The following is a 23,972-nucleotide window of genomic DNA, read 5'->3' as shown; positions in this document are numbered from 1 at the left end:
AAAAGAATACTTATTTTGTAGATAATGTAATATATCTCTAGGCCTCATGTCCACGGGGAAAAGAAGAATTAAAATCCGCAGCGGATTTTAACTCTTCTCCCGCACGCGGATCCGCACCCCATAGGGATGCATTGACCACCCGCGGGTAGATAAATACCCGCGGATGGTCAATAAAAGTGAATAAAAAAAAATATGGAGCATGAAAAAAAATGGACATGCTCCATTTAGGTGCGGGTCTCCCGCGGGGCTGGCTCCCGCAGGCTTCTATTGAAGCCTATGGAAGCCGTCCGGATCCGCTGGAGACCTAAAATAAGAATAACTTACCCGCAGTGGACCGTGCAGATCTTCCCTTCTTTGTGGCAGGATCTTCTTTCTTCGGCCCGGCGGATGTGCCCGGTGGATGCGCGCAGCACACCGCCGACGTGCCGAGCACATCTGCCAGCCAGAGAAAGAAGATCCGGCCGCTAAGAAGAGAAGATCTGCACAGTCCGTTGCGGGTAAGTTTATTCTTCTTTTCAGCCCTCATGTCCTCGGGGCAGGAGGGACTCGCTACGGATTCTCCATGGAGAATCCGTAGCGGGCCTGATTTTCCCCGTGGACATGAGGCCTTAGAGATATTCATAGGCAAAAGCTGGGATTTTTGTGTATTTATTTTATAATACGAGATCTTACCAAATTCTTTAATAACCTCTAGTGCAGAGTGTATTGAATCAATTAGAATCAATATAATATCATCTGCATAAAGTCGAAAAAATGGCAGCCCTATCTGGTGCCATTCGTGATATTAAATTCTGATAATAGGGTCCCATTTTTAAAGACTCGAGCTGAGAGATCTGAATACAGTACAGATATAGATTGGAAGAAAGACCACACCTAAGTCCATTTTGTCTAATTTGGGCAGTCAAACGCCTTTTCAGCATCTAGAGATAATAGAACTGCAGGAATTTTCGTAGATTCTATAAAGTGTGAGATGTTTAGAGCCCTTCTCATCTTATTTGGTGCTTGGCGACCTTTCACAAATCCTACCTGGTCTTCCCCGATTAATGACGGCAAAATAGCTTCCAATCTAGAGGTTAATATTTTTGCGTGGATTTTGATATCTGTATTTAATCATTAGATGGGTTGAAATGTTTGGGATATATCTGGGTTTTTACCTGGTTTGGGAAGAGTAACTATTAAAGCTTGCTGATTTTCTTTTGGAAAAGGACCCTCTGTGACCGCTGAAAGGCTTTGTACTTATATGGAGATAACATTTCTCATAAGGTTTTATAGTAAGCATTTGTAAGTCCATCTGGGCCTGGTGATTTACCCGTGTGTAAGGAGTTGCTATGTTCAAGCACTTCTGCTACTATTACTGGAGAGTCAAGAGTGTCTCTCTAGGCTACAGGAAGGGTAGGTAGCTTAATGTTTTGTAAGAACATTTGAATATGGTAGGCCGCACTTGGAAACATGAAAGGGTCATCTTTCACATTATACAAAGCCAAGTAGTAATCCCTGAAGCTGTTCGCTATGTCTCTTGGATTTGTTAGTTTCCCTGTGTTATTTTGACCTAGTAGGTATGGAATCCAAAATTTAAGATGCTGAGCCTCAAGTTGAGAGGCCGACAGTTCTCTAGATTAATTATTTTGTGAATAATATTAGGCTTTGAATCTTTTTAATTTCCTCTTATAGTTCTGCAGTAGTATGTTTCGGAGTGTCTGCCTACACTGAAATAGTTCATCTGCTTCTACTGTTTGGGTTAGATTGTTTTGCATTTCAAGGACTTTAATTTTACTAAGTATCTTTTCTAAAAGCTTCTTTCGCTCTTTTTTTCACCTAATGTCCTAGCCTTACAAACAAGCTCCTTATATACATTTTGTACGCGTTCCATAGGACATGGAGATTTACTTCAGGGGAAGTGTTAAGATTAAAATATTCTCTTAGGTCTTTTTCAAGAGTGTTCTTGTGTCCTGGCTAAGATAGTAAAAAGTCATTGCTTCTGCATAAATATGTTGGCATTTGATTATATTGTTCCTCTATAGTTAAAGAGATCGCTGTATGATCGGACCAAGTAATTGTCTTGATCGTCGATTTCTGAGATAGCAGTGAGAAAGTTCTATCAGTTATAAATATATCAGTTGGTAACTGTTGTGGACATGGGAGTAAAAGGAATAGTCTTTCTCAGAGCTATGCATTGCCCTCCAAACATCAAATAGCTGTTCCTTCCACGATATATCACCTAGGGATTAAGCAGACCTATGCAATTTAGGAGATGTGTCTATGCTAATATCTGAAACTGTATTAAGATAGGCTTGTTTTAGTTTGGAAAGAATGCGTTGAATTTTTGGGGTAAAACTCCTCTGTTTTTTTCTTTGGGGCGTAGACAGAGGTTCGTGTGTAAAGTGTGTTTATAGTACAGTCTACAATACTAAATCTAGAATATTATCTCCTCTGGTTGATGACCTAACAGGCTATTATAGAGATGCTTCTGTAAGTACCTGTTCCTGTTTGTAAATGCACTAGGGATACTCCAACTTACATCAGGCATGTAGAAGTCACCCATTATTATAATATCTTCCTTTATTTACATTTGAGTAATTTTATCAATTTTCAGGTTATCATAATCCTCAGTTTGCCCCAGAGGCCTATGCATGACACCAATTCTAACCACAGTTCCCTCTTTAGTTTGCATGCAGACTGAGTTTCTAGTTCTTTCTGTGTATTTTGAATCACTGTTGAGGTAAGACTATCCTTGACATAAATAGCTACTCCACCGCCACTTCTTTCTACTCTATTTTTTGTACAATGTGTACCTAGGCATGGCTATTTCTCAATCATTACAATCTTTAAACCATGTCTCTGTTATGACGAACATGTCCAAATTATCCCTGGATATAATAGCCATTAACTCAGATAGCTTGTTTCCTAAGCTACGAGCATTAATACATATTGTGTGGCGATAATTACTTTTTGTTTTATTCTTAGCAATTACATTAATTCCATCACCAAAATTAACCACCACATTTTTGGCGTTACCAATACATTACCTCAACCAAACTTGCTAGGATCAGAAATCTTCTTCATAAATTAAATTTCTGCCCCCTTCATCTAGTTTAAGTGTCTGTCAAAAAAAATTCTCAATTTCTGAAATTCAGTTTTACACCAGTACTGTAGTCATGCATTAAACTCTGAGATACGACGTGCCTTGTTCATCCGATTACACAACAGCAGAACCTCTGAAAAATGTAACTGAAACTGTTATCTTACAAAGCTTTCGGGTAAAATTGTAGTATTCTGTTTGTACAGAAACTAAATTATTTTGAGGACGCTCAAGAATAACTTAAAGGGGTTGTCCCGCGCCGAAACTGGTTTGTTTTTTTTTCCAACCCCCCCCCCCGTTCGGCGCGAGACAACCCCGATGCAGGGGTTAAAAAAGAACACCGGACAGCGCTTACCTGAATCCCCGCGCTCCGGTGACTTCTTACTTACCCGGTGAAGATGGCCGCCGGCATCTTCTCCCTCCGTGGACCGCAGGGCTTCTGTGCGGTCCATTGCCGATTCCAGCCTCCTGATTGGCTGGAATCGGCACGTGACGGGGCGGAGCTACACGGAGCCCCATTGAGAAAAGCAGAAGACCCGGACTGCGCAAGCGCGTCTAATTTGGCCATTAGACGGCGAAAATTAGACGGCAACCATGGAGACGAGGACGCCAGCAACGGAACAGGTAAGTGAATAACTTTTGATAACTTCTGTATGGCTCATAATTAATGCACAATGTACATTACAAAGTGCATTAATATGGCCATACAGAAGTGTATACCCCCATTTGCTGCCGCGGGACAACCCCTTTAACTATCTCTAGTCCTGACAATATTCATAATATGGCTCTTATGCCTACTAACTGTGGCATCTGGAAGACATCTCACCTTCAGAAGCTCATCCAATTTCTGTCTTAAATCAACATCTCTAAAAGTTGAATCACCACTCGAGAACATGTTTTCTCTTCTTAGTTATTCTTAAGAACTGCATCGGGCTGGTTATTAACACTTGATACCTCATGCAAACCAACTTCTCCCTTGCTATCCTGTTTCCTCGAAAATAAGACCTATCCTAAAAATTAGCCCTACCCTGTATTTTTGGGGTTTTCAGGGAAACTTGAAATATAAGCCTGACCCCTAAAATAAACCATAGCTGCAGTACATAAAAAAGGAATAGATTACCTAGTAGGCTTGGTCCCTAACGCTGTTCTCCGGAGCTCCAACATGCTTTTTGCAGTCCTCGGACGCCCACAGAAGATCATTTCCTGGTTACGGGATTCATAAATCCCACCTCCAGGAAGCGATGGCTCTGATTGGTTCTCGAGTGCTGCTCAGCCAATCAATGCAGCACTCGAGGAACCACTGTGATGGCTGTGATTGGTTATTGTGCGCTACATTGATCGCACTGCGGAGCGGGGATTTATGAATTGGCCAATCAATGCTGAGGCTCAGCCAATTCATGAATCCCACCTCCACAACATGATGGCTATCATTGGCTGAGCATGAAAAATCAATTTTAATGTAATGCGGCAAAACAGGATAAACACCAAGGGGATGATTACTCTCACAGGCAGTTTAAAATATTACAAAGCAGAGGAACAATTGCTATTATCTGCAGGTAGAATATATTCACAGTGACTCAAAGGACACAGGCAGTAGTCAAATATAGGAAGTCAATTGTATACAGTCCAAAGCGGCAATCATGAGGGATCCTTATTTTAACCCCTTCACAGCCTCAAACTACTAAGGATCCTTACATTAGTTGATGCTATCTGGCTGCTTTATAGCTGAGTATTAGGACAAAGTACATTAATAATTCTTTAATGCAGTTCTGTATTGCCCAGCTTAAACACTGCCAAGTCCAAGCTTGTCATGCTCACTAACTACAAAGGCTTAGAGAGAGCATTGTCTGGCTATAGCTGAAAATTTGGGGCGGGCTGTGGCTGGAGGACTTGAAGAGAAGATGCTGGGAGAGAGGGACACCCAAGCTGAACTTTGGCTCCAAGGCCCATGAACCTCTAACTGCAGTTTTATATTTTTATTGATGTCATGACCATCTCTGTATATGGCTTTGGATGATAATCAAAGTCTTCATGACATAGCATCCTTCCCTTTCACTGACATCCACAGCTTAACCGCATGCTTCTTGTGCACTTTATCAGTTGTCAGTTACATAAAGAGGAAAACTTGAAAATAATACAACCCAGAAATGAAATCCTAATGCTGGAATAAGCCATTGTCTAGACACAGCACAGGAACTGCACCGAGTCTCCCTGCTAAAAGACTTTAAGCAGATGGTTTTGGTTAAGCAGGATACAGAGATCTGCACTTCCAAGATAAACTTTTACTGCAGAGGAGATGGAGCATGTGGCTCCAAACTTACAGGCTGATTTTTTTCTAATAGTCTCTGCAAACATGCACAGTCACTATTCCGTTCTTTACTTTCTTGATTGGGTTTAATCTTGTTATGTGAAGATGCAGTTCATGCAGATACAGTATAAACGTGTTTTGTGTTTTCTTCATTCGTAGACATTTATTTATAGGAAGAAGCAGAAAAGCCTTTAAATGTTACAATATATAATTTTAGAATACTGCGCTACATCTGTACATTCCATCCTTTTTTCTCAGGGCTTAGTCACACAGGCACATCGGCGCCCGTGTTACTGCAGGTAGGAGATGGCCGCACTTCAAGACGGACGTCTCTCTGCAGCGCTGGGAGAAAGAACATGTGACCGGCTTCATTGCCTATGTAGGGGTGCCGATGCGCCCGTGTGACTAAGCCCTCAATATGTATATGTTCATTTGAACACTGCAGTATTTTAGTTATTATTTTGCATGCATATTCATAAGCTAAAACCGGGAGTGGAACCTGTAAAAAGTATAATGGAAAGATTTCTTTTGATCCATTCCAGGTTTTGGCTTATAAAAAGTCTGAATATACAGTATGAGGGCTTAGTCACACAAGCACCGATGCACCCGTGTGACTGAGCCCTTACTGCAGGAAGAAGACGGCCGTACTTCAAGACGGACGACTCCCCGCAGCGCTGAAGAAAGAACACATGACTGGCAATGAAGCCGCTCACATGTTCTTTCTCCCGGTGCTGCAGAGAGACGTCCGTCTTGTAGTACGGCTGTCTTCTTCCTGCAGTAACACGGGCGCCAATGCGCCTGTGTGACTAAGCCCTGACAGTGTAGTAAATTGTATGATAGAATATATTGTATGACAGTGTAGTATATAGTAAATTGTAGGATAGTATGATAGAATATATTGTATGACAGTGTAATAATTTGCATGATGGTATAGTACATAGCAAGTTGTATGATTCATTCTTCTTCTATCCTTTCAGGCAGCCATGTGCTACGTCCATATTGCTGCATTAATTGCAGAGTATTTAAAAAGAAAAGGTAAGACCTCTCTGAGGATATCAAGTAAACCTTATTAGGGTACTTTTACATGGGCAAAATTAGCGTGCAGGATGCACTGCAAGCTGAGGTACACCCCGCACCACAATCCACAGGCCTGCAGATTTATATGTGGAATTGAAGATGACTTAAATTTGCCTGCCATTCCGCATCAAAATTCGCAGATAGACCTGCAGATGTGGAATTCAGCAGCGGCAGAATAAGCTGCAGTAATTGGTGCATATTGCAGGCTTATTCCGGCCCCTCTGAAAGCACCCATAGCCTTGACTCACAACATTTTAACAAAAAAGATAATTAATTGTTCATTACGGAAACATGCCCTGCATTAACTTGTATTTGTACAACTGAGCGCTGAATCCATCAGGCATTACATTGCATGCACTAACATTTCCTTATGGTCACTGTACTAAAGTTTCTTTGACACTGCTATACTGTAGGTTACTGGAAAAGTGATATCAGTCAGGTCCAAAGCATGCTGCCGGAAGAAGACAATTGCTCTGATTATAACCATTTACTAATCTGCACCGGTGCAAAAAGTGAGTGCCCTAACTCTGCATGTGATGTGGCTCATCACTCAGGCAACCCTTTGCAATGAACGCATGACTTTGGTTTGTTTGGCTTGTTCTATATTGATGTAATGACATTGTTACCCTGTGTGATATTTGTTCTATGCATGGACTAATTACAGAAAATACCTCTTACACATATGTACGTTTGGACATATGATCTTTTCTTTATATAAATCGCACTATGTAATCTATATGTTCTCATGATTTATACGCATGACTAAATCCCAATTTATTAGTTGAATTGAAAGTTAAGTTCAATCATTTAATCAAAGCTGAGCATGTGGTTGTCTGCCAACCAGTTATGAGGCCAGTGGCCTGGATTAGCAGCTAACTGATTACTCCAGACAAGAATCATACACCTCAATCACATGGAATGGATTTAGGTATTCAATGTCATACTATTACAAACATCTTTAAAAGGCTTGTACCATTAGAGCCACTACACATATATATGCACTATTAGGCCAGGGTGGATTTGCTAATATTAATGGACACCATGAAGGGACAACTTCCCCAAATCAGAAAATTCACTCCTTTCCTTAAAGGGGTATTCCGGAACATTTACTATTGATGATGTATCTGTCGGATAGGTCATCAATAATTGATCTGCGGGGGTCCTCCGCTCTGGATCCCCACCAATCAGCTGTTCATCCAGCCTGCTGTCAGTGCAGCAGGCCAGACTTCGACATTGGTGGTCAGGGTTAGAAGTGTAATAGGAGGCATTTCTGACATTGATTTCAATGGAAGTGAAGCTTTCTTTTACACTTCCGGCCCTGACCACTGATGATAACGTCACTGAGACGGACCATCAGCTGATCGGCAGGGATCCAGAGCGGTAGACCCCTGTCTGTCAACTATTCATTACCTATCCTGAGAATAGGCCATCAATAGTAAATGCCCCGGAATAACCCTTTAAATCTTATTCCCATGGGACTGAAATCTACAGTGTTGTTTGCAGAAAGCTACTTCAAGTCAGTGGTGACAACCTTGTATCTTCATGTCAGCTGTGCAGAGATAGCTAAATCAGCCCAACAGGGAAATGACCCGGCACATATTGTAGATCTCAGTTAGCTATATGTGTCAGTACCTTAAAGTGCTGTATGAATCCAACAACATCGAGGATGTACAACCATCGCTCCCTTTAAACTCCATCTTGCTGCGGTCATGCAAGTGAGGAAGAACAGGGGACTCGGAACTCTCATTCTAGTGATCGTTGGGGTTCCAAGTGATGTGCCTCCCAGCAATGATTCCTTTATCACCTATCCCATAGACGGGTGATATATTATGTAGGAAAATGTCTTTAATAGTCCTATTACCTAACATACAATATAGTCCGCTTCTCTCCAAATGGCTGCTTAAAGCGAACTACAGTGAATAAATAATTGTGAGAGAGCCCCTTTAAGGGCTAGCATTAAGTGTTATAGAAGACATGCATATCATGTCAATCTGTATCAGTGTAAAGCATCTGTGTTCCTATCAATGTTGGAGACAAGTAACTTTGGGTTTATTGTCAGGTTTATTTTCCATGGGGTGGCCAGCCTTTCAGAGTATCACTCCAAATATCAAGGAAGAGGGGGCAATGAAAGAAGACTCAGGGATGCAAGACACCCCATACAATGAGGTAAGCAATGAACCGTGTCTAAGGATGTATATGTACATCACAGAGATGCATTTTGGGTATGAAGGGTATGAAGAACTGTGGGTTCGGTAAGAGCCTACTACATATCCATCAGGTGCAAGCTATTCAAAACAATTGCCACCTCCCACAATCAGAGCTATCTTGCCACTAGACTGTGATTGTTCAACGCTTTTCTATGGCAGGTTTTAATATATGAATTTTAAAAATGCAGTATACTGTAATTTGGGAGGCACAGTGCACACATGCATTAAATAACATAAATCCTAGCCGTCTGGCTGCTGACTCATATAGGATTATAATTCTCTCTAGCAGAGTGGCCTAACACCACAACACATCATAGCAATGTCCATGATACCGTACCCAACCAGGGTGTCAGTCTAGGGGGCGTCATTCCCTGTCAGATTTGTGGTATTCCATAGAATCAAAGAATGGTAGAGTTGGAAGTGACCTCCAGGGTCATCTGGTCCAACCCCCTGCTCAGTGCAGGATTCACTAAATCATCCCAGACAGATCCAGCCCTTGTTCGAAGACTTCCATTGAAGGAGAACTCGCCACCTCCCGTGGTAAGTTGTTCCACTCATTGATCACCCTCATAGTCAGAAAGTTTTTTCTAATATCTAATTTGTGTCTCCTCCCTTTCAGTTTCATCCCATTGCTTCTAGTCTTTCCTTGTGCGAATGAGAATAGGGCTGATCCCTCTGCACTGTGACAGCCCTTCAGATATTTGTAGACAGCTACTAAGCCTCCTCAGCCTTCTTTTTTGAAAGCTAAACATTCCCAGATCCTTTAACCGTTCTCCATAGCACATGATTTGCAGACCACTCACTATCTTGGTAACTCTTCTCTGAACTTGCTCCAGTTTGTCTATGTCTTTTTTAAAGTGGGGTGCTCAGAACTGGACACAGTATTCCAGATGAGGTCTGACTAAGGAAGAGTAGAGGGGGATAATGACCCCACGTGATCTGGACTCTATGCTTCTCTTAATACATCCCAGAATTGTGTTTGCCTTTTTGGCTGCTGCATTACATTGTTGACTCATGTTTATTTTATAATCTATTAGTATACCCAAGTCTTTTTCACATGTTCTGCTGCTTAGCCAGATTCCTCCCATTCTGTATGTGCTTTTTTCATTTTTCTTGCCCAGATGTAGGACTTTGCATTTATCCTTGTTAAATACCATTCTGCTAGTCGCCGCCCACTGTTCAGGCTTTTCTAGATCTTTTTGAATACTCTCTCTCTTCCCTAGTGTTAGCTATCCCTCCTAGCTTTGTGTTGTCAGCAAATTTGATCAGTTTCCCTCAATTCCCTTCTCGAGATCATTTATAAAAATGTTGAACAACACTGGGCCGAGGACAGAGCCTTGTGGTACCGCACTTGATACATTCTTCTATTTGGATGTGCAGCCATTTATGACCACTCTTTTAGTACGATCACTCAGCCAGTTGTGAATCCAGCTAACAGTTGCCTTGTCAATCCCATATTTGGTCATTTTTTCAATAAGTATGGTATGAGATACTTTGTCAAATGCTTTACTAAAGTCAAGCTATACTATCCACTGCATTTCTCTGATCAACCCAGTCAGTGATTCTGTCATAGAAGGAAATTAGATTAGTCTGGCATGACTTGTTTGTTACAAACCCATGCTGACTCTGGTTAATTACTCCATTTTTATCCAAGTACTTGCATACATGCTGTTTAACAATTTGTTCAAAGATCTTTTCCAGTATAGAAGTCAGGCTCACAGCCCTGTAGTTTCCTGGATTCACCTTTTTCCCTTTTTTGAAGATAGGGACAACATTTGCCCTTTTCTAATCTTCCCAGGACTTCTTCTCTTCTCCAGGAATTTTCAGATTATGGCGAGTGGTTCAGCAATTACCTTTGCTGCTTCCTTTAGTATCCTATGATGTAATTCATCTAACCTCTGGACCTTGAGACTTGAATTCATTTAATTTAGTGAAGTGTTCCCTCACCATCTCTCTGCTTATAGATAGCCTGCATTATTTTATTTCTCCAATAGCACCAGGAAGATCAATTGATGTTCCATCTACTTTCTGAGAGAAAACAGATACAAAATAGGAATTTAAAAGTTCGGCCCTCCCAATATCATTCTTAACCAATTCACCATTTTTATCTTGTAAGCATCCAATAGCATCTTTGACTTTTCTTTTGCTTTTGACATACCCCCAAAATCATTTTGTATTGCTTTTGGCTTCTGTTGCAATCCTCAATTCATTATTAGCTTTAGCTTTTCTAATACTTGCCCATCAGTTTCTGCAGACCACATTATAATTCTTCTTTAGATATGCCCCTTCTTTCCATTTGATAAACATATTTTTCTTTCTTTTTAGCATGTATTTAAGTTCTGTGTTCATCCATCCTGGTCTCTTTAAATGCTTCCCATTCTTCCTTCTTTTAGGAATTGTTAACGATTGTGCTTTGAGAATCCCATTTCGCAATAATTCCCAACCTTCTTGGACATTTCTGTCCTTAAGAACATCCAGCCATTGGATTCTTCCTACTCTCTTTCTGAGTTCATTAAAATCTGGCTTTCTGAAATCAAACCTTAAGGTCCGAGTCTTCTCAATTCGTCTTACTCTTTTTATCCAAAATTCAGGGATAGCATGATCACTGCCTCTTAAGGTCCCCTGTTGGTAAGAATTAGGTCCAAGATAGCAGATCCCCTTGTTTTTTCTTCGACCTTTTGGAAGATAAAGTTGTTAGAAAGAGCGGATAAGAATTTGTTGGATCCATTACTTTTACCTGAGAGAGATTCCCAACAGATGTCTGGATAGGTAAAATCTCCCATGATCACTATGTCATGCTTTTTTGAGAGTTTGGCCATCTAATGTAGAAAGAGTTCCTCAATATCTTCTGCTTGTCCAGGTGGCCATGTATGTTGACATCAATGCTGGTAGCACTGAAATCTCATGAATGCACCTCCAGCTGTGTATTTTAGGGCACATGTAGTGCACCAGTTAAGTCAAAATGTATACACCACACTTCACTGCGCATGTGCATGGAAGACACAGCCGTAGAGGCACACAGCGTGTTTGCAAGATTTTAATGCTACCAGCACTGATGTCGATATACAGGGGGAGGCTGCAAGTCGGAAGAAAAGGCTGGGTTTCCACAGTGAGACAATGACTTGGAGGGATGCTGCGACGCCTCTTTGACTCCATGTGGCGCATTGGTATACTGGGTGTGCAAGCAACAAAGTAAGAATCTCTGTTAATGCTAAATGGCTTTTGTTGTACAGAACCATTTGTGGCCTGCTTGTGTCATACTCTATTATACTATGGTAGCAGATTTTAAACACATTTTCTCGTGATCAATTCCCTTTAATTATCATACTTTGTGGCATCCATATGAAAGTTTCAATTGCCTCTGTTATCTTCTACCTGTACAGAATTCATCATACAGTAAATCAGTCAACGTATCCCCATTTACACTGTTTTAATTGATTATTCTACATGCTATAGCTAATCTTTCGCAATGCAGAGCTGCCCCTACCTTGTACACAATGCTGAGCTTTTCCCCAGTCTTATGCCCACATATAGATGTGTCTACCCTTAGCTTCTCTTGAACTTTATTAGAGTCCAATTTGTCAGGATACTAATTTGATACATTGTTGAGCCATCCAGTAAGAAATACTGTATACATTAATTATATACTTTTTTAACCTGGAAGCCTATGATGGCATCTGTCACTGGTACTATATACGCTGTTGTACATTGAAGCCTATGCCATCACGTACAACTCAACTCAGGATATGTCAAACTAAAGGAAGAGTTCTAGGTGTTTTGCTAAGTTCTAAAATTATCCCCTATCCACAGTATTAGGGATAACGTTTTGATTAAAGGGTTCGGTTGATCCCCGAGCGAACAAAGCAGAAATTATACAGATATGCCAACGCTCCATTCACTTCAATGACAGCACCAGAACTTACCGAGTTTAAGTTCTTTGCCCATTTTCGGCACGATCATTGGAGTGAATGGAGCAGCACTGTGCCTGCACAAACTCTGTTTCATTCCCTTTAGGGACCAGACCCTGTTCTTGGGATTGGTGACGGGTTGATCATAAAGTTATCCACTATCCTATGGATAGCGTATAACTTTATAACTTGGCACAAGCCCTTTAAGGAATGATCTATATATCTGTGTTACCATCCTCTACATTCAACCCATGAAAAATCAAAAAAACCCTAAGCAAAGTGGGAATCACTTGCCTCCTTTGAGAGATACGCATATAATGTGGGCCTAGGGAATACTGAAGAATACTTGTATATGGTTCTTATACTTGTTTTCTGTATATAGATTTGCTAACAAGTCTGTGTGTCTCTGTGTCACTGCAGAGTACTTTAGTGGAGCAGCTGGACCTGTGTGTGGACTTCCTCTGGAAATCTGAACGATATGAACTGATTGCTGATGTCAGTAAACCGGTCATTGCCGTATTTGAGAAGCAGCGGGACTTCAAGGTAACTTTGTGTCTTATCTCCAATACATGTAAAAGGCTTTCATGACATGGAGACTGGAAATCATAACTATTATTAGAGATGAGCGAGCACACTCGGATAAGTCAGTTACTCGAGCAAGCATCGCTCTTCTCGAGTAACTGCATTCTCGTCCGAGCAGGCTCGGGGGGGCGGCGGGGGATAGCGGGGCAGAGACAGAGAGATCTTTCTCACTGTCCCACCCGCTGCCCCCCCACCGTCCCCCGAGCCTGCTTGGACGAGAATGCAGTTACTCGAGAAGAGTGATACTCGCTCGAGTAACTGCCTTACCGGAGCGTGCTCGCTCATCTCTAACTGTTATGTATATATCCTGTCCTGTCAATGTTGGGTGCTTGCATTGTGTCTAAATGACAAATAAATGAAGAAGATTTTGTTTTTGTAGCGAGTAAAAAGTATTTTAGGCTTCTTTCACACCGGCGACAAAGTCGCGTGATTTTTTTGCTTTGCGGCAATGCTACAAATCGCATTCCTATGGGTTCCTTCACATTTGCGCGGTTTTGTAGCATATAACATTGTGAGTCAAAAACCTTGTGGGTTTCGCGATATCCACGCAACTTTGAGATTTTGTAGCCCATGTTTCCCCATAGAGCCTTCCTCTGTGTTGCACGCATGAAAACGCAGTTTTCTTGTGGTGCGATGCAACTTTGACAGTAGGCAATCCTACTGTAAAAGCCCTAAACTAAGCCCTAGCAGCAGAAAAAAAATAAAATAAATAATACATCACCTAAGAGGTGCTGTCATCTCCGGCATGGGTCTCCCTTGAAGCTCCTCGGCACTTGCTTGAAATCTTCTGCCAGCCTTTCCTGGGTTGGAGTATCAAAATCCCCGCCTCCAGGAAGGGCTGGCTGTGATTGGTTCATGAGCTCCATGGCTCAGCCAATCAGAGCTAATGCTCGATGAACCAATGATTGGCTGAGCCGGGGTGCTTGTGAACCAATCACAGCCAGCCCTTCCTGGAGTCGGGATTTTGATACTCCAACCCAGGAAAGGCTGGCAGAAGATTTCAAGCAAGTGCCGAGGAGCTTCAAGGGAGACCCATGCCGGAGATGACAGCACCTCTTAGGTGATGTATTATTTATTTTATATTTGATCATCCAGTTCAGAAAAGGCTGGCAGAAAACTGAAGACAGGTGCGGAGGTAAAGAGGAGACCAACGCTGCAGATGACAGCGCTTCTTAGGTGATGTATTATTTTATTATTTTTACTGCAGCTAGGGCTTATTTTCGGAATAAGGCTTATATTTCAAGCCCTCCCCTGAAAATCCTTGCACGTGGTGCTATAAAATTGTGCAACTTTGTAGCACCACATGCAAATTTGTAGCGCCACAAAATTGCAGTATCGCTGCGAGAAAGCACAGCGATATTGCACGTTCCACCGATGCAATATCACGGCGACATCGCGTCACCCGTGTGAAAGAGGTTTTAGGCTCATCTGCATCATGGTTTCTGTTAGGAACAGAAAGCACAATGTAGTTGGCGGATCCATTACACAACAGTCACTAACTGCAGCAATTAAACCTGATCCACTTTTAATGGAGTCCTTTGTTTTGATGGGGAGAGTAGTGCGGCATGCTGAGCTGTTTTTTGTAACACTCAAGAGGACATGAACATATATATATATACTCTGGAATAAGGAATCATGCAAGTTATGAAGTTCAGTAGATTATGGACCATGATAAGACAATGCTGTCTTGAAGGATAGTAGTATACATGTTTGCCATTCATAGATCACCGTTACCTGGAGGCCGGACACTATAGTCTGTCTCATGAAGAGAATGCAAACGTTGGCGGTAGCATGGAGTGTTTCACTCTGCTGTTTATGGTTGGGGGATTGGCCAACTGTCCTCTTCTAACCTGTCCTCCGTTCAACAGAGACGGTCACATGATTGGCTGCATTCTCTTTGTGAGACAGACTATAGTATATAAAATGAGACAGCTCGGTCTGGGCGTAAACGTGTGTATCTGGGAAAGGAACTGGCTCAGCGATAGAAAGCAGAGGGTGGTAATAAATGGTTCATACTCTGATTGGGCCACCGTTGCTAGCGGGGTGCCACAGGGTTCAGCATTGGGCCCCATTCTGTTCAATATATTTATCAACGACCTGATAGAGGGACTGCATAGTAAAATATCAATATTTGCAGACAATACAAAATTATACAAGACAATTAATACAACGGAGGACAATATGTGGCTACAAACGGACCTAGATAAGTTGGGGACTTGGGCAGAAAAATGGCAAATGAAGTTCAATGTGGATAAATGTAAGACTATGCACATGGGCAGGAGAAACGGATGTCACTAATATACACTAAATGGGGTACTGCTAGGGAAAAGTGATATGGAAAAGGACCTGGGGGTACTAGTGGACTGTAGACTTAACTGGAGCAATCAATGCCAGTCAGCTGCTGCAAAGGCAAATAAAGTCTTGGGGTGCATTAAAAGAGGCATAGGGGCGAAGGATGAGAACGTTATTCTTCCACTATATAGGGCACTAGTCAGGCCTCACATGGGATACTGTGTACAGTTCTGGTCACCGGTGCTCAGGAAAGATGTTGCAGTGCTTGAGGGGGTTCAAAGACGGGCAACTAAATTATTAAACGGAATGAAAGGCCTGGAATACCCAGAAAGCCTATCAAAATTGAGATTATTTACCCTGGAAAAAAAAGACGGTTAAGGGGCGATCAAATAACTATGTATAAATACATTAGCGAATGATACAAGGATCTGTACCATGATCTGTTTATACCCAGGACTGGGACGGTAGCAAGAGGGCATCCTGTACGTCTAGAAGAAAGCAGGTTTCATCACCAACACAGAAGGGGGTTCTTTACTGTAGGAGCAGTGAGACTGTGGAACTCTCTGCCTGAGGATGTGGTGATGGCAAAATCCATAGAGGAGTTTAAGAGGGGACTAGATGTCTTCCTAGAGCGCTATGATATTACAGGATATAGACATTAGGTGACCAGCGGGGTTGATGATCTTAAATGTTGATCCAGGGATTACTCTAGTTGCCATTGGGGAGTCAGGAAGGTTGCCTTCCTATGGACCAACAAAGAAGGGGTTGATACAGGCTGAGTTAGATGGACGCTGTCTTCATTCAGCCTAACATACTATGTTACTATAGTAAGTGGGGAAACAGAAAATAGTCTAGGAACTATATAGGAGTACAGTATACATCCCTGCTTCATTTATAACAGAGGTCACATTGCTATGCCAGATCTATTGCACAAAAGACACCAGTGGCGAACAGTCCTTATTGGAATCCATTTTGTTTCTCAGAGCTATCTGTCATTTTGATGGGCTGCATGCATGGAGCCTGTGATGCAGATGTGAATATAGGCAGAAACATATCTAAAAAAATGTGTGCTAATAATCATTTCTTTTTCCCTTTGCCCCATTGCAGCGGCTGTCAGAGCTGTATTACCGTATACACAGATCTTACCTGAAAATCGCGGAAGTTGTAAATGCAGAGAAAAGGTTATTTGGGCGTTATTATCGAGTCGCTTTCTATGGCCAGGTAAGCGGGTTCTAGAATATTCAATTCTATTACAATATAGGGATCTGGCCAATGATTGAGTCATGTATAATATAATGGGTATAATGTGCTGTTGTATCGCTTATGGCTGGATATGTAGTGATAATTGTAGCCTTCATATGCTTCAATGCTAAGCTTTCATGTACATACAGTATAGTGACATTTAGTACAGTAGTACATCAGTGTGTAATGCTCATAGGGTAGACCTGAGACTGACAGCCCATGCATTTTTTACACTTCTTGAATTATTTATTCAGCTCATTATACATAAAAGATCACTTATTTTGTTGAAGAATAGTTATTATCCATCGTAGGGTAGAGAAGGCAGACGCTCCAGAAAATCTTGTAACAGTCTCATAATATCCATCGTAATCATAACTGTGTCAGATAAAACTCTGATAGCAGCAACTCAATGTAAGAAATTAAATTAGATCAGATCAAGGACACATTGTAGCGGGGAGACCTGCTAAAGGGCATATCTGGCTTAAGAATCTTAAGATATATTTAAGAAAAGTCAGGGCTGAAGATTACACTGGAGGGGTCTCGCTGGCTGGATTCAAATTTATGCTTAAGCCAAGGGGCGGTAATGATCTGATCAAAGACTTTGGTTTTTGGTTTCAAGGTGCAGAAAAGATGAATTGAGTTTCTTCTGCTCTTTATGTAAATTATAGCCAATCAAAGTCACTGGGAACAGGTCTTTTACCAAGTACTTTGTTTACAGCGTGGGTGGGGTTTCAGCTCCTATATTCCCTCCCATGCATAGCAGAGAAGAAACCTTTATGAATTTCGGCTTCACACTTTAACAATGATTAGGAATATAGTTAATTGCAATTCTCTGCATCACTGCCCCCCCCCCCCCCCTCCCACCACCACCAGATCTGAATGAATGAATCAATTAACTCTGGATTTCAATAAAGAAAGAGCGCTGTCATTCATGGTCATTTCGTATAAACAGTTAGTAAATGACATTCTCAATTTGGAAAGATGCTTCAGAAAACTATTTCAGATATTAGTAATGAAAAATTGTAGGGTCAGTAGACAAGAACTTTAATAAGTGTCACATTCCCTAACTTTGTCCTCTGAATTCAAAGTTAAAATGACTCTTCTGTCCCGGACAAAAAAAAAAAAGATTAATTTATTACCTGATGCACAGTAAGCATGCATAGTGTATCTGTAGTCTAAGACACTACATGGCCATCAAATCAGTGTCTAGTGGGGATGGGTAATTTGGCAGAAAATGTAAAATATCCATTTTTTAAAATCTCTTTTTGATTATTTATTTTTGCAAAACAAGCTAAAAGGATTATATAGTAAGGAATCGCATACACAGCATACACAGCATACACAGCATACCGATTAACAGAATTGAGGATCCTGTCTTAACAAAATGGTGATTAATCAAATGAATTCAATTAATTGCCTAGCCTTAGGGCTCCTTCACACAGGCAAAGCGATTTTCGGCCGCATTGCGGGCAAAAATCGCATTAGCGAGAGGCAGCCGCGACCAAGTCATGGCTGCATCTCTTGTTTTGTCACCTGTTCCAATGGCTGGGGCAGTTGCGCATATATGCCACAGCCCGGAATACCATTCAGCGAGGGGAGAGAGTTCAGCTCCGCTAAACTCTCTCCCCCTCCTCCCTTTTGCCAGATTCCGGCAAAGGGAGGGGGCTGGGCAGGAGCTGGTGTGTTAAACCCTCTCTGCCCCTTGCCGGCTGCCCACAAGGGGAAGGGCTGCGATGGAGTGGGAGCTTATGTGAATCTTCCGCCTTGTCCCACTTTCTTTCCCGCCAGCCAGCAGGGGGCAGAGAGGTGGAGGGAGTTTTGCAGAGATAATGCAAAACTCCCTCTCACCTCCCTTTTCCGGCCACTTCCATAGGTTCCCATAGGAGTCTACAGGACTGGCCGCCGTATTCTGGCCAAAGATAGGTCCAGACTTCAGACCTATCTTTTCTGGTCAGTGTAAAAGTGAATGTCCGGAATGAACCGTATGCGCTATTTTTTCCGTCCGGACAATTACTTGCCCCCAAAGAACGCCCATCTGAACAAATACATTGGAATCCAATACTTCAGATGGTCGGGATTTGGGCCGACGTCTTATCACAGCAAAATCGCCACGATAAAACGCCTGTGTAAATAAAGCCTGAGTGCGTAGTGTCTTAGGGTCCGTCTACACTAAACGATATATCATGTGAACAAGCGAGCGAGCTGATGATGTCAGAGTTTGCTCATTCTCTCAAGCCATCTGATTTTACAAAGCGATGCATTGTTGGATCATTCAAATAAGGAATCCTACAGTCATTCACATTCACTGTATACATGAATGAAAAGGACTGTGCGATCAGTATTTAAAGTGAATGATTAGTGAAGGAGCCAACAATGATTTTTATGCCTGCATAAAATGAACGAAAAATGAGCGATTTATCGGTTGCCATTTGGTCGTCGTCGGTGTTTGCACTGAACGATTATACATTTTCGCTTGTTTGAACGATAATTGTTCCATGTTAAAGGGCCTTTAGATCAGTGTTCCCCAACTCCAGTCCTCAGGGACCACCAATAGGTCATGTTTTCAGGATTTCCTCAGTATTGCACAGGTGATGTAATTATGGCCGGTGCCTCAGACATTGCCACAGGTATTCTTACCATAGGATATCCTGAAAACATGACCTGTTGGGGGTCCCTGAGGACTGGAGTTGGGGACCTCTGCTTTAGACTACCGCTGCTCTACCCATGCATAGTGTGCATCATCAAATCAGAGAATCTGTATGCTTATATCCAAATCCAACAAAAATACATTACATGCTCCATTAGATTCTATATGTATGGAGGTATTTTCCCTAAGAATGTCTTTTATAAATGACACCCGATGGATCCTTTACAGCAGCACACAGAGATCATGCAGCTCTGTATTAGGGAACTGTACAACGTCCGTGCACTGCTCTGTTGTGTGCATGAGCCTGTGATCGAGTCCCAAATATGGAAAACCTGTTAATACACTGATAGAGTAGTTTGACTAATATATAAAAAATAAAAGACTAGGTCACTCCATCTAGTGGCTGCAAGAGGTAATGCAGCATCTCATACTCCAGCAGTATAGTGCTAGGCACCACTTTTGTAAGACTTCTACAACATAAGGTTTCAGACAAACGTAATACAGGCATCTACATTACACTCAACTCAAACCACACTAAGGAGGTAAAGGAAACAGTATCCATTCCCAGGTCTCTGGGTTTAAATAGCTTATATTATAACACATAGGACAAAATGAAGCAGCATTGAAGCCAAGAAACACACACTTGCACCGTTGCACGTGTGGCTGCTGGAAGGTAAAGGCAGTCTACCAAGACAAATAATGAAGGTGAATTAAAATTAGGCTTTTTGCTCCAACTCATTTGCAGAAAGGAAATACCTGGCTTGTAGACAGCACATTAAATGTGGCCTATTTAATCCACTTGGAAGTACAGCACAATGTTTTCATCAATGATTGCTTCCTAGTGTCGGGCTTCGAGAACGCCACAGACCAGATTTCAAGTCACTTAAGTGATGATTTGTGGCCTTCTTGACCCCTGAACTGGAAATCGCACAAACTGCAATGACTTTTACAATCGCTCTTCATATTAAAACTCAATCTTAATGCACGCATTTGCTCTTTTTTCCCGTCTGATCCTATTGAAGGCTGTGGTAAGTGCCTTATTTCTGCTTCTTTACCACTCACACGGGCAGCGTCAGCTGTTTACTCATGATGTCTTGCATCTAATCTATTTCTGCCAGCTCAGATGTTCATTTGTCGCTTTCTTCTGGTGCAATGTGTGAGTGCTGTGGTCATTTGTGTCTGTTTACATCCCAACATTTATGACAGGTTGCAACAATGTATCTCTTTACACAGTTAGAGAACTTTACAGCATGTGTAATATCATAAGATCTGGGATAGAATTGTTGCTGTGGGATTCTGGACGTGTTTCAAGTTGTGCAACTTTGTTTTTCTTGAGGGTCATTTCTCAGGACTTGCAGATAATCTGCACTGATTTCTAGTGGAGTGAAAAGTTGGCAGAATAGTGTTTTTCACCAAGTTGCAGGAGGACGCATACTGTGCAGAACAATGCAAGCCCATTAGGGGCATCATCCAGCTGGATCCATATAATAGAGAACATATTTGCCCTTTTGTGATTAGGTAAATTAACAGTCTGCATCTCACATTAATGCAGATTTATTGCAATTCTCAATTATATTTTCATTAGACATAACAGTCCCATTAATTCAAACATGCTCAATAGTAACTAGAACATAATAGTAACTATTGCCCAGTATATTCTAGTATGTTACTATAATATGGCAATAGTAACTATACCGGTAGTATTGTAACTTTAACATATACTATAATACATAGAATACATAAGGGTTACCAAGGAGCTCAGTGGCCATACAAAGACATGAGGCTGTAGTTCATGGAAATTTATAGTTGGGGGTACATTATTCCTTAAAATGTACACCTCAGCTGCTGTAGAACCTCTGAAGACATGCAGATTTTGATGCAGATTTGCTTGTGGCAGATTGTGTATACCACCTCTGAATTCACCACAAGAATCTGTTCACATGGAGATTTTTGGAGTGTGGATTCCAACATGGATTCTACCCCAAAACACATTTTGGAACGTGTGTCATATTAGCATCCTGATGATGTCTGCTCTTGATGCAAAGTCCATATCTGGTAATCTGTGTGCTGGCCTCAGCATCTTTACATGGAAATTTGCAGAATCTTGGATTTCTGCTTCAGATTTTCAGGTAGATTCATCCAATGCAGTTATTGACCGTGTGAATAAAGCCTTAGGCCGGGCTCACACGAATGTATCTGTCAGCATACCGGCTGCGAGAGATATATGCACATGGTATGCAGCTAGTACACAATGACATTGTGTACTGGCTTTGTGCCGCCCATAGCCATGTGCTATCTTGACATGTATTGATCTGGAATATGATTTCTCCAGCAGGCTTTGGGGTATTTTGTCGCTTTCCGAATTGAGTGTCGTGTGCACACATCATCGATCCAGAATCAGACACAAATGCTGGTCTAAAACCGGGAGAGAGTCTCTACCATGTGTAGAGGCTCAGGCTTTTTATTATAACACATGACAACCGCCCTTCAATGGGCGTGCAACAGATTACATCAGTAACATATAAGATTCTCATTTGTCGGATCATACAGAATCCCCCACCTCTCTGCCCACCCCCTCCAAGTGTTGAGGTGGTATGGACTTCGTCCTCTAGCTGAAGTCATCTCCGTGTAGTGATGACTCATTGTTTACCTAGCTTCAGGATGAGGAGTGGAAGGGGGCTAGACAAACACTCAGTATTAAACACAGGATATAAGGATATACACGACACTATGGCCCTTAACTCTTAGAAGCTGGTTGTGCAACTTGTGTAACTTCTATGTACTTAACTAACATTAGATCAGACATCCATTGTCTAGCAAATACTATGATTAGATTGTGTGTGTGTCCTTTAAACTCCTGAGCTAAAAGTCATTACAATAGCAAAATACATTTGGGTTATATACAAATAGCGATAGACATTTTATACTAAATAATTATTATGTCTATCACAATCCCCCCTTAAAATGTCTATCCTCTAATTCTTTATCTAATTTTCACAGTCTTCTGCGCATGAGCCTATAACCGGAGCGCGTTGAAGGTTCGTTTTAGGGTCTTCAAGGGGGTGTAGGACTTGTCCACTCCTTCTGGGGATGCATTCAGCAAACTCATGGTGGGAGTGGCTTTTCCAGCATCAGTTTCACAGGTCTCTCTGACACAGGGGATAACACAGCAGACTAGAACAGAAAAGGTAACCATCAGTTCACATACAACAGCGACGCCCGTCTGTGCCAGGATCCTTTACCACCCGCTCATCCATGGCGAGTGCTGGTCCCAAAAGTTAGCTCTTTTTAGTTAGTGTGGTCAGCTTCTTAATAGCAACTGCGTCTTTACCCGCGGGTCACGTGTCGTCTGGGATGTAGGTACAACAAGTCTCCCCTATCATCTTACAGACACTCCCCTTTTTAGCTAAAGTCATATCTAAGGCCATTCTATTTTTAAAAAAAAGTCATAGTCGAGGTAGGTCCTATTGGTCAACTAGTCCCTATAAGGCGTCTCTAGTATAATTTATAAACCGCTGCTAATTATAATAAACATAATTAATCCAGTCAACGTTTATTTACCATAATGATCAGGAAAGTGGACTCGAATCTAGTTTTAACTTGGTCTCTAATTTTTAAAACTTGTCAGGTACCCCCCTTGGCTATCCTATGACGTCAATGTACACGTGTAGATCAAAACTACCACCAGGGGTCTCTCTAGTATAATGTTACAATACTAGTAGCGTGCACAGGTACGCACGGTGTGGGACTCCCTAATCTTCACCCACACCAATGTCCCTCCTGGAGATAGTCCTAATGGTGAACACGTCCAAGTCGCCTCACCCTTGCGTCAGGGCTTTCCCACTGCCCGTAAGTCCCTACTCCTAGGAGGGGGGGGGATCCCTACCTTACCTCAGAGGGAGGCCATGGATTCCCTGGGCTCATTTCCGGGCATCCATACCCTCTATCTGTACAAGTTAACACCCCACAGGGTGTGCCCTCGCCGGAACCTAAGGTCTTCTGCACTATCCCTAGGCAAATGGGAATTCCACTGACAATCCATCTTAGGAGATCGGGGCAGGCACAGTACTAGTACATTTCTCCTTTTTCTTTGGTAGCGTATGTGTTTGGCATTATCGGAACTGGCTCTTCATCTTTTTCAAACAAGGGAAACGTTGGTGTCTGACAGGATGTGGAGGAGCATAAGGGCTTTACTAAGGCACACTCCCCTGTCCAATTACCCTCCAGGCGGGTCCTCTACCTCATGTCTCCACAAAGCCAGTAAACGTCTCCTAAGGACTGGACCTGATTCTGCATCTATTCCCCTCCTATCATACTGTAGGAGGAGCAATACCCGTTGGCGAGTTCCCCAAAAATCTCCCTCCACCCTGCCTATTTGCCTGGCAGGTGTAGTTTCCAGGGTAGTCAGTAATACTCTCTCCGGTGCAAACACTTAAGTAGTTATAGAGTATTCCTTCTTTCATTTCTCACGGACAGTGAAATTAGCGGAAATGTTCGTGAAGAGACTAATAAACCACTCTTCAGCATCTACAGGGAGATTTAGGGGGACCATCCCCGAGTGTAGTCGGGCACTACCGCACACGCAACAGTTAGACTTGTTGCTCCTGTTAGCATTGTACCTCATCAACTC

The 23,972-nt window shown here is 42.0% G+C and overlaps 1 protein-coding gene across 6 annotated transcripts in view; it reads left to right on the top strand.

Moving 5' to 3' along the window:
- The window catches only part of DOCK10 (dedicator of cytokinesis 10), a 300,069-nt gene that overhangs the window by 247,104 nt on the left and 28,993 nt on the right, over positions 1-23,972 (top strand). For 5 of the 6 annotated variants that reach the window (XM_066599568.1, XM_066599587.1, XM_066599553.1 and 2 more), the window contains exons 46-50: positions 6,365-6,422; positions 6,878-6,976; positions 8,524-8,630; positions 13,000-13,122; positions 16,561-16,674. In XM_066599568.1, coding sequence (XP_066455665.1) covers positions 6,365-6,422; positions 6,878-6,976; positions 8,524-8,630; positions 13,000-13,122; positions 16,561-16,674 — 501 coding nt within the window. The remainder of the gene's footprint in view (positions 1-6,364; positions 6,423-6,877; positions 6,977-8,523; positions 8,631-12,999; positions 13,123-16,560; positions 16,675-23,972) is intronic. The other variant, XM_066599578.1, reaches the window with a different exon arrangement.

Source organism: Eleutherodactylus coqui, chromosome 1 (genome assembly GCF_035609145.1).
Source record: "Eleutherodactylus coqui strain aEleCoq1 chromosome 1, aEleCoq1.hap1, whole genome shotgun sequence".
NCBI classification, from domain to species: domain Eukaryota; kingdom Metazoa; phylum Chordata; class Amphibia; order Anura; family Eleutherodactylidae; genus Eleutherodactylus; species Eleutherodactylus coqui.
The sequence above is the reverse complement of the archived record's forward strand: the minus strand, read 5'-3'. Positions and strand labels throughout refer to the sequence as shown.